General features: G+C 42.3%; 1 protein-coding gene across 7 annotated transcripts in view; it reads left to right on the top strand.

The window, feature by feature from the left end:
* LOC137383451 (ubinuclein-1-like) overlaps positions 1 to 13192 on the top strand; it is a 98265-nt gene that overhangs the window by 56993 nt on the left and 28080 nt on the right. For all 7 annotated transcript variants that reach the window (XM_068056362.1, XM_068056367.1, XM_068056364.1 and 4 more), the window contains 4 exons: positions 3904 to 4026; positions 6009 to 6152; positions 10851 to 10901; positions 12203 to 12245. In XM_068056362.1, the coding sequence (XP_067912463.1) occupies positions 3904 to 4026; positions 6009 to 6152; positions 10851 to 10901; positions 12203 to 12245 (361 nt within the window). The remainder of the gene's footprint in view (positions 1 to 3903; positions 4027 to 6008; positions 6153 to 10850; positions 10902 to 12202; positions 12246 to 13192) is intronic.

A 13192-nucleotide genomic window follows, 5' to 3' on the forward strand; every position in this document is an offset into this window, starting at 1 on the left:
AAATGTAAACCTGACATAAGGCAGCTGCTTAAGTTCACGGTCCTCCTGTCACATTGAGAGGCTGATGATCTTCCTGACCTTGGGTATAAAATGAGCAAAATGCTTGGATGTAACTTTAACACACAGTCTGCTGGATGTATGAAATGGACCACCAAGAGAGGTAGTGGGTCTTGATAGTATCAGCAAATTTGAGAGAGTCGTCTATAAGTCCCCAGAAGCAAGAATGAGTGGTACTTCAGGTATGACAGCCTGGCATCACACATTTGCTGACGGATTGAAAATTATGAAGAAAACATAATTTCATTTAATATAAAGTCTATTATAAAATCACAAAGGCAAAAACATTCTTTCATTCTTATAAATAAATTTGGTAATGTTTTATTCTGAGCAGGAAAATGTTTTGCTCATTTTAATTTTTTTTATCTTGCGGCTCTAAATACTTTATATTTTAGGCAAATTTATTTTTTTTAAAAAGGCTCTTCAGGTTAAAAAAACATTGCTGACCCACCCCTCCCCCTGTCCTAGGCCCAATCATCTTTAGCTGCTTCATCATAAGGTCAGAAAGGGGCTTGTTCGCTGATGATTACACAGTGTTCATTACCATTTACAACTCCTCAGATGCTGCACGTGGTCAAGGAATACTTCAGTAAGACCTGAACGACATTCAGCCTTGGGCTGATGTGTGAAAGAATGTAAGTGCCAGGCAATGACCATCTCCAACAAGAGAGAATGTAACCATCATCCCTTGACAGTCAACCGTATTACCATCGCTGAAACTGCCACCATCAACATCCTGTGGGTTGCCATTGACCAGAAACTTAACTGGACCAGCCATAAAAATACTGTGGCTACAAGAGCAGCTCAGAGGCTGGGAATTCTGAGTAACTCACTTCCTGACTCCCCAAAGTCTGTCCACCATCTACAAATCAGAAGTGTGATGGAATACTCCTCACTTGTATGGATGAGTGCAGCTCCAACAACACTCAAGAAGCTCGACACCATCCACAAGAAAGTAGCCTGCTTGATTGGCACCCCACCCACTACTGTAAACATTGACTCCCTACACCACTGGTGCACAGTGGCAGCAGTGTATACCATCTATCAGATGCACTCCAACAACTTTCCGAGGCTCCTTTGATAGCACTTTCCAAACCTTCAACCTCTATCACCTAAAGGACAGGGCAGTAGACACGTGGGAGCACCACTACCTGCAAGTTCCCTTCCAAGTCATACACCATCCTGACTCAGAATTAAATCACCGTTCTTTCTCTATCACCATTCAAATCCTGGAATTCCCTCCCTAACAGCACTGCGGGTGTGCTTATACCATGTGGATTATAGTGGTTCAAGAAGGCGGCTCACCACCACTTTCTCAAGGGAAATTAGTGATTGGCAATAACTGCCAGCAATACCCATATCCCGTGAAGGCACTCTTCTTTAAAAACTCCCCCACCAGAGGAAATAGTTTCTCTCTCTTGACTCCTTTGATCATCTTAACTACCTTAATTAGATCACCCCATGGGATAACACCAAGCTGACCCTTAGGACCAAGCTGATGATTTATAAGGCCTGTGTTCTCGGCACTTGCTGTATGGCTGTGAAACATGGGCCACTTACAGCTACCAGGAAAAGAACTCAATAATTTCTATCTTCGCATTATTGGTATATCCTGGCAGGACACAATCACAAATGCAACAGTCCTCTCAAAGGCAGAGCTCCCAAGTGTGTTGGCACTAATCCAGCAGAGGCGGCTTCAGTGGATTGGACATGTCCACAGGATAGGTAGATGGTCGCGTACCCAGGGATCTTCTGTATGGTGAGGTAGCCGGGGCCAGATGACCCGGTGGGGTGCACAAAGCTCTGCTACAAGGATGCTTGCAAGTGTGACATGAAGGCCCTGAATGTCGACTATCGTACCTGGTAGTCACTAGCTGGCAAATGAGGGAAATAGCGATACATCCTGTAGACTGGTGTGCACTACCATGACAACCAGTTGCTCCTGCAGCTTGGCAACCGGCACCAACGTCAAAAACAACAACTCACAGCATCACTTGGCAACTTTCGCGTGCAGCACTTGTGGCAGAACCTGCCTTTCAAGGATTGGTCTTCACAGCCATCAACAAAGCTGCAACAAGAGAAGCCACCCCACCTAAATGGTGTCCATTATCTTTCATAGATGGAAGGATGCCAACCAATCTTCTATACTCGAGAGAATGCAAGCCTAGTCTGTGCAACCTGTCCTCATATTTTAACCCAGGTCTGATTCTGGTGACTCTGCTCTGCACTGCATTCCCTCCAAGGCCAGTGTGTCCTTCCTGATGTGCGGTGCCCAGAACTGAATGTAGTACTCTAAATGGGATCTAACCAGGTCTATATATAATTTTCACCCCTTTGTATTCCAACCCACTTGGGATAAAGCCCAACATTCCATTAGCCTTTTAAATTAATATGATATATAAACAGGAAGTGCTGGCAATACTCAGCAGGTCAGGCAGCATCTGTGGAGAGAGAAGCAGAGTTAATGTTTTAGGTCTGTGACCTTTCATCAGAACTGGCAATGGTTAGAAAAGTATTTGATTTTAAGCAAGTGACAGGGGGCTTGGGGGGTGGTGGTTGGTGGTGGTGAGAGAACAAAAGGGGATGTGTGTGATGGGGCAGAGGGAATGAGAGATTAAATAACAAAGATGTCGCCTTTGTCCCAAGCCAGTTGTGAAGAAAGGTCACAGACCTGAAGCGTTAACTCTGCGTCTCTCTCCCCAGATGCTGCCTGACCTGAGTATTTCCAGCACTTTCTGTTTTTATTTCAGATTTCCAGCATCAGCAGTATTTTGCTTTTATTTTAGCCTTTTAATAAATTTTTATACCTGTCCACTAGCTTTTAATGATTTCCAATAAATTTCAACTTGGATAGTCTGATGTTGCCTTTTGTACTGAGACTAAAATGGTTTTTTTTACAATTTTTCTCCTCTTCCTTTCTTCTATTGGGTCTCCTCGTGCCATAGTCTTTCCACAGCTGAAATTAACTGTGGGGTTTACCATTTTGTGTACAATAAAGAATGGTGTGCATTGGATTTGCAAATTATGTATGTATTACCAAATTCGTTTAAGGTGCTGCCAAGAGTATTCTGCAAACCCTTAAGCAATAATGCAGTAGTAGCTCCAAGTCCCCTTCATGTACCTTACAGCAACAAAGTGTCATTAGCAAAAAACCTTATTTGCTCGGGTAGTGAATGGCATGGAGAAAAATGTGATGCAAAAAAAATCAACTTAAAACCTATCTAATCGTTTTAGTTGCCCATGCAATAAGAATTTTTCTTTGTGTCTGCACAATGTGTTCAGGGGCTATATTAGGGAAATGCTTTTGGTCATTTGCTAGCCAACTATGTACCTGATAGAGTCTGTATCAATCCCGCAATGATGAATTGAAGAAATAAACAATGTTGAGCAATAGTATGTAAAACAGAGAAATTAAGAGCTGACTTACAAACTATGCCACAAATTGAGCGTACTTTTGTTTTATACTAAAGAACTAAAATTTAAAGCAAGAAGTACTTATTTTAACATAACATTGGGTGTTTCGATGTTTCTATTTTGTCACTGTCCCTAAAATCCTCCAAGTAATGAAGCTTTATATCTAATCTGTTCCTACAACATATTTCTGTGACATAAATAGTTTTGTTCAGGATAGGGTAATAAACCCCTTTTCAGGTAGTTGTAAAAATGATATAGTTACTGATCAACATGGCTATTCATTCATTTGCTTGTAGGAAGCATTCATTGGTAGCACCAAGGCACTAATAAGCATTGTCAATCAATTATTGGGTTCTGCTAATCCAGATGAATTGCTGATTCTAACTGATCAATTGGTAAATTTTCAATTTATTTCAAATTTCTGATCTGCAGGATGATGGGTGAAGATAAGGACCAGAAGGAGAGAATGTTCTCTGATGATGAGGATGATGAAGACAAGATGGGAAGAAGAATTGTGGGACCTCGTAAAAAGTTTCACTGGAATGATGAGATCAGGTTTGATATGTTTGTTGTGTCAGACCGCGTAACATTTGTGTCGACAGTATACCTTTTAAGTTCATCTAATTGCGATTTGTGGTGGATTATATCTGTGCTGTACACGTTAACTTAAGTATGGGCAAATGGAATGCCAAGACTGCATGTCAAAACATTCAAATTCGTCTGCTGTTATCGATTCTTTGTAGCTGGAGTCATTAGGAAAAGGATGAATAAGGTTGGTGGTTAGTGGAATAGGTCACTGATAATCAAAATGGAATTGGAGAGCCCTGAAGGATCTCTGTGTTAATGGAATATAGGTCAGAGGATGTATACTTGTCTACAGTACAGACAGAGCAACTTGGGAAGGATCTAAATGCCATGAGCATAGTTTCGGTGGAAGAACTTGTATTGTTTAAGAGTGTTGGACTGTAAAAAGTTGTGAAGGTATCCAAGACAATGAGAAGTAATTCAGCAAAGTGTGAAAGAGTTGAGTTTCAGAGCTATGGAACAGCCAAGTTGAAAACCATATTAGAGGTGATGGATTAGTCCAGAAATTTTAAGGTGGTGGATAATTAGAAAATTAAATAGAGCTTCTGTAATTTTAGAAATTAAGGACTAGAAGGAGACAATGCAAGGCTAATTGGGCAGTTGTTGGAAAAGTAAAAGGATCACCTTTCTTAGCAATATAGCAAATGCATACGAATAAAATTCTAAGGAGCCGGAAAAGTAGACTGGGAGTAACAGATAAGAGATGGCATAGAAACAAATTTGGAGGTACACATCTCTAGAAGATAGAAGAGATGCATGACACCTATTGATGGCAGGATTTGATGGTCCTAGTGGAGATAAAATTGGTCATCTTGGTCATAATGGCAGGACTGAATGGAACAATGACAGGAGGTGCTTCAGTGAGATCAGCAAGTTTAAGAAGAGAAAATAAATTTAAATGTACAATATTAAGCCAATGAGTACTTTTTTAACAAAGATATGTACTGTACTTATAGAAATGGGGACATTTTTTCAAGTCTTGCATTCACTGTATGTTGAGCACTTTCAGGTTATGTATATCATAGATTCATTTCAAATTAAACTGTGTGCAGAAACAAGGGGGTAAATTTTTGTTTTTGCCGCATGGGTGGTAATCTGGTGGAGCAATCGCCTGTCCAGTATAGAGCTCACTCAATTTTTATTCTATTATTCTGAGCTCCGCTGGATTATCACACTTGTGGCAAAGATGAAAATTGCCCCCAATGTGTCTTGACCACATGACCTCAAAATAGCACCCTGTATTGTAGCAGTTAGACATTTCCAATTTTGGGGAGTTTTTTGGCGTGTGATTGCTAAACCGTGCAGAATTATTGGCCATTGTTTGTAGTGAATTCACAAATTAGAAATATGATTGAAGCTGTATAAATCCAATTTGCGATGACCCTTTTCCAGAGGAGGCGCTTTAAATCTGGTCTGGGCGTGAACCTGAAACCAGACCAAAATCTTGGATATGAGACAGCCAAAAACAGTGTCACATTAAGGAAAACTGTAAGATGTTGTGCTTGATTCATGTTTTTTAAGTGTATTCAGCAAACAGAATATGGTGCTATATGTGTAAACAGTTTAGAGGTATGGAATTAATAACCATGTTGTAAATTAGAGGTGACATTTAGACCACCATCCGTTCTAAGGCAACCTCTCCAGATTGTACAACCAAGATGAATGAGTAAGTTAATGTAAACTTTTTACATTTTTAAAACATGTTACTGCCTTTAGATTAAATTTGGCAATAAATTAGCTATATTTAGTGTGCTAAGTCTTGCATATCGAATAATTAGTAACTATTCTATGCAAGCATAGGGATCTTGTGTTTAAGTTGCGCTTGGACCATAAATCCTGATCAGTTGGAGAAAATGGAGTGTGATAGATTTTCTCTTGTACTCTTATGTTCTTCTTGGAACATCAACATACTGTACCACCACCTTTTTACACTTTATTATGTTGTGGTACAGAGACTTGCTATGCAGTGTGGTGAGGACAAAGATGATTTGCTATGAGCAGGAGCGAAACAAGTCCCAGGCTGCAGAGGACTACCTAAAGGCTTTTCTTGAATCCGAGGTGAAACCACTCTGGCCTAAAGGATGGATGCAAGCAAGGTACGTGGCAAAGGAGTGCAAGAAATATATGTTTTAACTAAGATGAAGCATTACCAAGTAAAGTGTTGTTAAATGAAGACTCTGTGCAGAGTGAGAATGAGCATTAATCAGAGGGACCATAGCTTCTGTATAAACTGGTGCCTGCAAGAGTAAAGTGGAGTGACTGTGTGCGCTCTGGACGTCTGTCCTGCTCTGATCCACGAGAGTCCTCTATTTGGACTGGACCTGGAAAGGGAAGAGAGAGGCAAGGGTTAACATTTAGTGACAAGGTGTATCAAAGAGAGATGAGTGAGCTCAAAGCAGGACAGCTTTGTCAGAGTATATATAGGGAGAGATTTCAGTGGAAAAAGAGGGCAAGGCAGCCAGACACCTTGCAGAGTGTGTCCTATAGCCTCATCCGTGGTAATGTTTCTGACTCGCATCCTGTCCACAGTATCTGTTGTAGATTCTTCCAATGGGCAGAGGATATGATTGAATGAATGGTCTCCATCCTCCTGTCAGTTCCTGTTCCCTATTGTTGTGTTACAGCTTGTCTTGAAAGAAACTGTATGTGTTAATGGGCTGATAGGTTGTGAAGATGTGAATGTGGTTGAATAGTATTGATGATGTGTGAAAGATGGCTCAGATTTTTGACGAAGTGAGAGGAGTGATTGTTAGGATAATAGCAGGTGCACAGTGTACCAGGAACAGCAGAAGGTGATTGAAGTGTGCAGCTGTAATTAGAGAACAGTGATCAAGAAAAGAAGCCTTAAGGGAAAAGTTTTACAGGGCTATGGGGAAAGAACAAGGAATGGGATTAATTGGATAGCTCTTTCAAAGAGCTGGCACAGGCACGGTGGGCTGAATGACCACTTGCTGTGCTGTATCACCGAAAAGGCTGCTGGGAGTTAAGACTACAACTGGCCAAGAGAGTAAGAGAGATGTAAGTAGGAGTTTTACTGTAGCAGCTGCATTGTGTTTGTTGAATTTTTTTATGGCATCACAGCCCGATCTTGGTGTAATGCTCTTAGAATTCACCTGTTCCGACACTTTTGACCCCTGTTGCTGTGCGACTTGGTTAGGCACGCTTCTGCCATCAGGAGGATATAGCTGCTGCTTCCCCCGTGTCAGCACCTTCAGTGTAGTGTCAGATAATCACAGACCCTTGATCCAATAGCTCTCTTTAATATTTTTGTCTGTGCAGGGGAAAGGACATCTGGATTTCAATGGTTACATGTACAGTGGTCCTGAGGCACCAATCTCTACTAAAACTAAATGTCAGTTTAGTTCCTAAACCTTTTAGTTGCTTTTCACAGCAGTGCATTTTTCTCAAAGTATAAAATTATATTTTCTGATTTTTTTTTTTAAATAACGCCATGGGAAGAACTAAAAGAAAAAAGTGTAAGCTGCATTAAATATGTCTTCCAAAGAAGGGTCACTGACCCAAAACGTTAACTCTGCTTCTCTTTCCACAGATGCTGCCAGACCTGCTGAGTGATTCTAGCATTTCTTGTTTTTATTTCAGATTTCCAGCATCCGCAGTATTTTGCTTTTATATTAAATATGTCTTAACTGATTTTGGTGTGGTTACAGCAAAGAAGAAAAAATTTGAATATTTAAATCTTAGTTTATGAGCAGATTTACATATGATGGTACCATCTGTGGTGTTCTGCAGTCTTTTTCTTACTCTGTAGTTATAAGTCTGCCTGAAATCCATAAGCAAAATAGAAACTAAGTTCAAAAATACTTTGCAAATCAAATGTCATGCATAAATAGACCCAGTAATATTAACAAGCATACTGTAGTCACCATAACTGCCTTGTGCTTCCAGTCTTGTGATTCATGCAGTTTGTGGCATGCAGTTATCTTTGTATAGCACCAAGCCCTGACCCGTTGTTTCAACAAGGGAGGGACTGGACAAGCCGCTAACTCTGGACGAGCTGACAAAGGCTGTCGAGTCTTTCGAGACGAGTAAAACTCCCGGGAGCGACGGTTTACCGGTCGAGTTGTACTCGGCCCTGTGGGACTGGGTCGGCCCGGACCTGCTGGAAGTATACGAGAGTATGCTCCTGGCCGGCAGCATGTCAGAATCCATGAGAAAAGGCATCATCACCCTCATTTACAAGCAGAAGGGGGAGAGGGCAGAAATCAGAAATTGGCGGCCCATCTCACTGCTTAATGTTGATTACAAGATTCTGTCCAAAGTCATAGCCAGTCGAGTCAAGTCTGCTCTGGAGTTGGTGATTCACCCCGATCAGACCTGTACTGTACCCGGCAGGAAGATCTCTGATAGTCTCGCGCTACTCAGGGATACGATCGCCTACGTACGGGACAGGAGGGTGGACACCTGCCTCATCAGCCTGGACCAGGAGAAGGCTTTTGACAGGATATCGCACACCTATATGATGGACGTGCTTTCCAAAATGGGGTTTGGGGAGGGAATCTGCAATTGGATCCAACTGCTCTACACAAACATCAGTAGCGCAGTGTCAATCAACGGGTGGGAATCTGAAAGTTTCCCGATCAAATCTGGAGTCAGACAGGGCTGTCCTCTCTCCCCGGTCTTGTTTGTTTGCTGTATTGAACCCTTTGCTGAGTCTATTAGGAAGGATGCGAGCATAAGAGGGGTGACAATCCCAGGCAGCGGAGGCACTCAGGTCAAAACCTCCCTGTACATGGATGACGTCGCCGTTTTCTGCTCGGATCCGCTGTCCGTGTGCAGACTGATGAGCATCTGCGACCAGTTCGAACTGGCCTCGGGAGCCAAAGTCAACCACGGCAAGAGCGAGGCCATGTTCTTTGGCAGCTGGGCTGACCGATCCTTTGTCCCCTTCACCGTCAGGTCAGATTGTCTGAAGGTGCTGGGGATATGGTTCGGAAGGGCCGGGGCGTGCACCAAAACATGGGAGGAGCGAGTAGCCAAGGTACGACAAAAGTTGGGCATGTGGGGGCAGCGATCTCTCTCCATTGTGGGTAAGAACCTGGTCATCAGGTGCGAGGCGCTCACGTTGTTGCTCTACGTGGCGCAGGTCTGGCCCATACCCCACTCCTGCGCCGTGGCAGTCACCCGAGCCATTTTCCACTTCGTCTGGGGATGTAAAATGGACCGGGTCCGGAGGGACACGATGTTCAAATCTCTGGACAAGGGCGGGAAAAATGTACCCAACGTGCCCTCATCCTGATGACCACCTTCGTGTGCGGCTGCATCAAGCTGTGTGTAGATCCCCAGTACGCAAACTCCAAGTGTCACTATGTGCTGAGGTTCTATCTGTCCCCGGTGTTGTGAAGGATGGGCCTGGTCACATTGCCGCGGAACGCTCCGTGCAGTTGGGCGGTGCCGTACCACCTATCCTTCGTGGAGCAGTTTCTGCGGGAAAACACCTTTGACCACCGGTCCATCAGGCAGTGGTCTGCACGGAATGTCCTCAAGGCCCTAAGGGAAAAGGAAACGGTGGATCCTGTCGGATGGTTCCCCGAGCAGACCATCAGTCATTTGGCGGAATGCCTCCACCAGAACTTTCAAACAAGCACCAAGACGTAGCTTGGCTGGTGGTGAGAAGGGCCCTCCCCGTCAGATCCTTCATGCACACCCGAAGACTCGCCCCCTCCGCACAGTGCCCCCGCGTTGGCTGTGGTGGGGAAGAGACGGTCGCCCACCTCCTCCTGGAATGTGCCTTTGCAAAGCAGGTGTGGAAAGAGATGCAGTGGTTTTTGTCAAGGTTCATCCCAAGCAGCTCTGTAACACAGGAGTCTGTGCTCTACGGGCTGTTCCCAGGGACGCACACCGAGACAAACATCAACTGCTACTGGAGGACTATCAATTCGGTGAAAGACGCCCTTTGGTCTGCCCGAAACTTGCTGGTCTTCCAGCGCAAAGAGTTGTCCACCACCGAATGTTGCAGACTGGCACATTCCAAGGTCCAGGACTACGTGCTGAGGGACGCACTAAAGCTTGGGGCAGCCGCAGCAAAGGCTCAATGGGGAAAGACCACAGTGTAAGGTTCCCCCACCAAGCTGGACTGAGGGGCTGGATCAATGGGAAACCCCTCGAACTGTATCGTTAATATTCTCAATTGCTGTAAATGTAAAACTGTAATTGACATGACAACTGTGAAACGGAAGGGTTGGGAAGAAACTCATGACAGTATTGAAGGAAACTGATGTCCCTTGCAATGTTTGTATTTTTTGGTGCTGTTTGGAAACTGTTTGGCAATGTAATTTTTACAGATTTTTATGAATAAAGTATATTTTGGAAATAAAAAAAAATATTTCCCTCAAAAATAATCCAGTATCTTTTGAGGTCCTATGACACTTGTCAATTAACAACTTCAAAAGAAGCAGCTACTATACAAGCGTTTTCATAATTTCATGTTTATAATATATGTACCTGTCAAAAGATAGCAGGTGGAAGCGCAGCCTACAAATTATGCTGGTGATATTACAAGCCTTGAGATTAATAATGATTCAGTAAGTTGTTCATCGGCTGAATCTCCCGATAGGGTTCCTGCCTTTATATGCACTGATGCTCATCCAATATCTTCAGTGTGGACACTCGGCTAGAAATGACTTGAAACATAATTTCTGATGATTGCAGCACAGCATGGACTTTGTGCTAGATTGTGGTTAAGTTGTTTTAAAAAAAATTAGTTATGTGTTCTGTGTGGTATAAGAAAATAATAAAGTAGAGCACAACATATTCTGATTGTTTTTCCTCAACAGAACATTGTTCAAAGAAAGCAGGAAGGTACATGCTCATGTCACCTCAATACTGTGAGTATTTGCATCTTCAGTGCTCCTGTGCATTTACTGCACTTTTCTGATACAAGTAGCTTTGAAAATGAGTTAAGTAACCCCTGGCTGTGAGAACCTCCGTTCATATAGCCAGTCCAACATGCGGAAAATTAAAGTTTAAGGCATTAGCATTTTAACACACAAAGACTTTTTAAAGACATTCTGAGGTAGATTTTCATGTTAGTTGCCTGTGCAGTAATCTGGCGGAGTGACTTACCAGTTCTTTATAAAACCTGCCTAATTTTCATTTCATTTTACACCCAGGCAGTGAAGGCAAACAAAAACTACCTTTTGTGCCTTATATTGCAAAACCATCCATGGTCACTCATATGATACCATGACCAATCAGATCCCAGTATTGCTCAGTACAAGCAACATGGCACCATAAATAATTTGGGCATAAGAATTCAAACCATTTTCAGCTGCAGTTTAATCCATTTTTTTCTCTTCCGCTCTCCCTCTCTCCTTTTGTTAAACCTCCATCTTGAGCATTTTACCCACTTTACCAGGCCTCAAGTCTGCTGGGGGTGCATTCTCCTTCCTAGGCTGTCTCTTTCACCCCATTGGAGGTGGTACAGCGAAGGTTCACTAGATTGGCTCCTGGGATGAGAGGGTTGTTCTGTGATGAGTGGCTGTGTAAATTGGGCTAGTACTCTGGAGTTTAGAAGAATGAGCAGTGATCTCATTGAAACAATGAAGATTCTGAAGGGGCTTGACAGGGTAGACACTAAGAGGTTGTTTTCCGCTAGCTGGAGAATCTAGAACATGGGGCACAACTTCAGGATAAGGGTTCGATCATTTAGGGCTGAGATGAGGAGAAATTCCTGCACGCAGAGGATTGTGAATCTTTAGAATTGTCTACCCCAGAGGATTGTGGATGCTCCATCATTGAGCATATTTAAGGCTGAGGTAAATAGATTTTTGATCTCTCGGTATCGAGGATATGGGGAGCAGGCAGAAAAGTGAAATTGAGGCAGAAGGTCAGCCTTTATTTTATTGAATGATGGAGCAGGCTTGAGGGGTTGTGTAGTCTACTTTGCTATGTTCTTCTGGCACTCTAGCTATCCTTCCTCCCTCATGGAAGTATCAAAAACAGGCCTGCTTCCTGCCACTCACCAGGTCTGTTCAGCAGAAATGCAGGCAGAACAAATTTTTTTATTTATTTTTGACTTTGAACAACACCACATGAAATTGATAATTATATTTGGAATTATATTATTGAAATACTGAGATACTGTTCATTGTAGCTGCGTACTAACACTGATTGCATTTTGATTTAGAACGAAGAAGAAAGTCATTGCTGCCCCAAAGACTAAAGTGAAGGTAAGTTGCAATAGGTGTATTGGGGACATGAGTTCAACTGTCAGAGTATTTGATTGGAATACAAATCCTCAGGCATTTGACTTTTTTAATCCAAAATGACTGAATTCTTTTTTTGCAATGATTAAAATGATTGAATTTCTTACTAATAAATGAAAGCATGAAATCATTTAACTCTGGATCTTGTTCCATATTGTGTATGAGCTGGGAAAACTTTACCTTGGCTCCGTATATGGAAATGTATTTCTCAGCATTGCGGTGCTTTACTTTGGCAAACACAAATCCCAGTAAGAATATAGATTATTTAGGAAGTACTTCAAAATTATTAAATTAATATAGTTGTGGTGTTCTGTAACTTCAGTTATAATGGTGAAATTGGCCTTTTGGTGCACTTGCTTAGTCATCTGTCTTAGTTTGGTGAACGTCCTCAGTGTGCAGTACAATAGGCATTTTCTAAGAAAAGACTAATTGTTGCTGGACATCTGAAAGGCCTGATTTAAAAATTGATGCTGAGTGAGGGAAAAAAGGGAAAGTCATAAGTCGACTGCGAAGACTGCAGATGATTGGCTAGAGAAAATGCAGAATGGGTATCCAGACCATGGGATTGGCATGATATTATTTGAAATAATAATCCCTTTTTCATTGGGATATTTTTGGAGGCAGGGGAGTGGGGTCGGGGGGAGACTCTAAATAGAATCTGTCATTGTATAAAAATGATAAAACAGCCATATCGAACCATAATCTTTAGTGCCCTGAACAGCTCAAATGGGGGATGTGGAAATGGAAGTACAAAGCACCCTTTGTACAGCAGGGGATTGCTTTGTTCTTCAGATATGGCATTGAAAAAATACTGAGTTTTTGTTTGTTTGAATTGTTCTAAAATGCAATTGTTTTGTAACTGTAACATATAATTTTTACAGCAGTTTTGCAAAGATACAAAATATGAGTTA

This window comes from Heterodontus francisci, chromosome 24, assembly GCF_036365525.1.
Source record: "Heterodontus francisci isolate sHetFra1 chromosome 24, sHetFra1.hap1, whole genome shotgun sequence".
In the NCBI taxonomy this organism is placed as follows: domain Eukaryota; kingdom Metazoa; phylum Chordata; class Chondrichthyes; order Heterodontiformes; family Heterodontidae; genus Heterodontus; species Heterodontus francisci.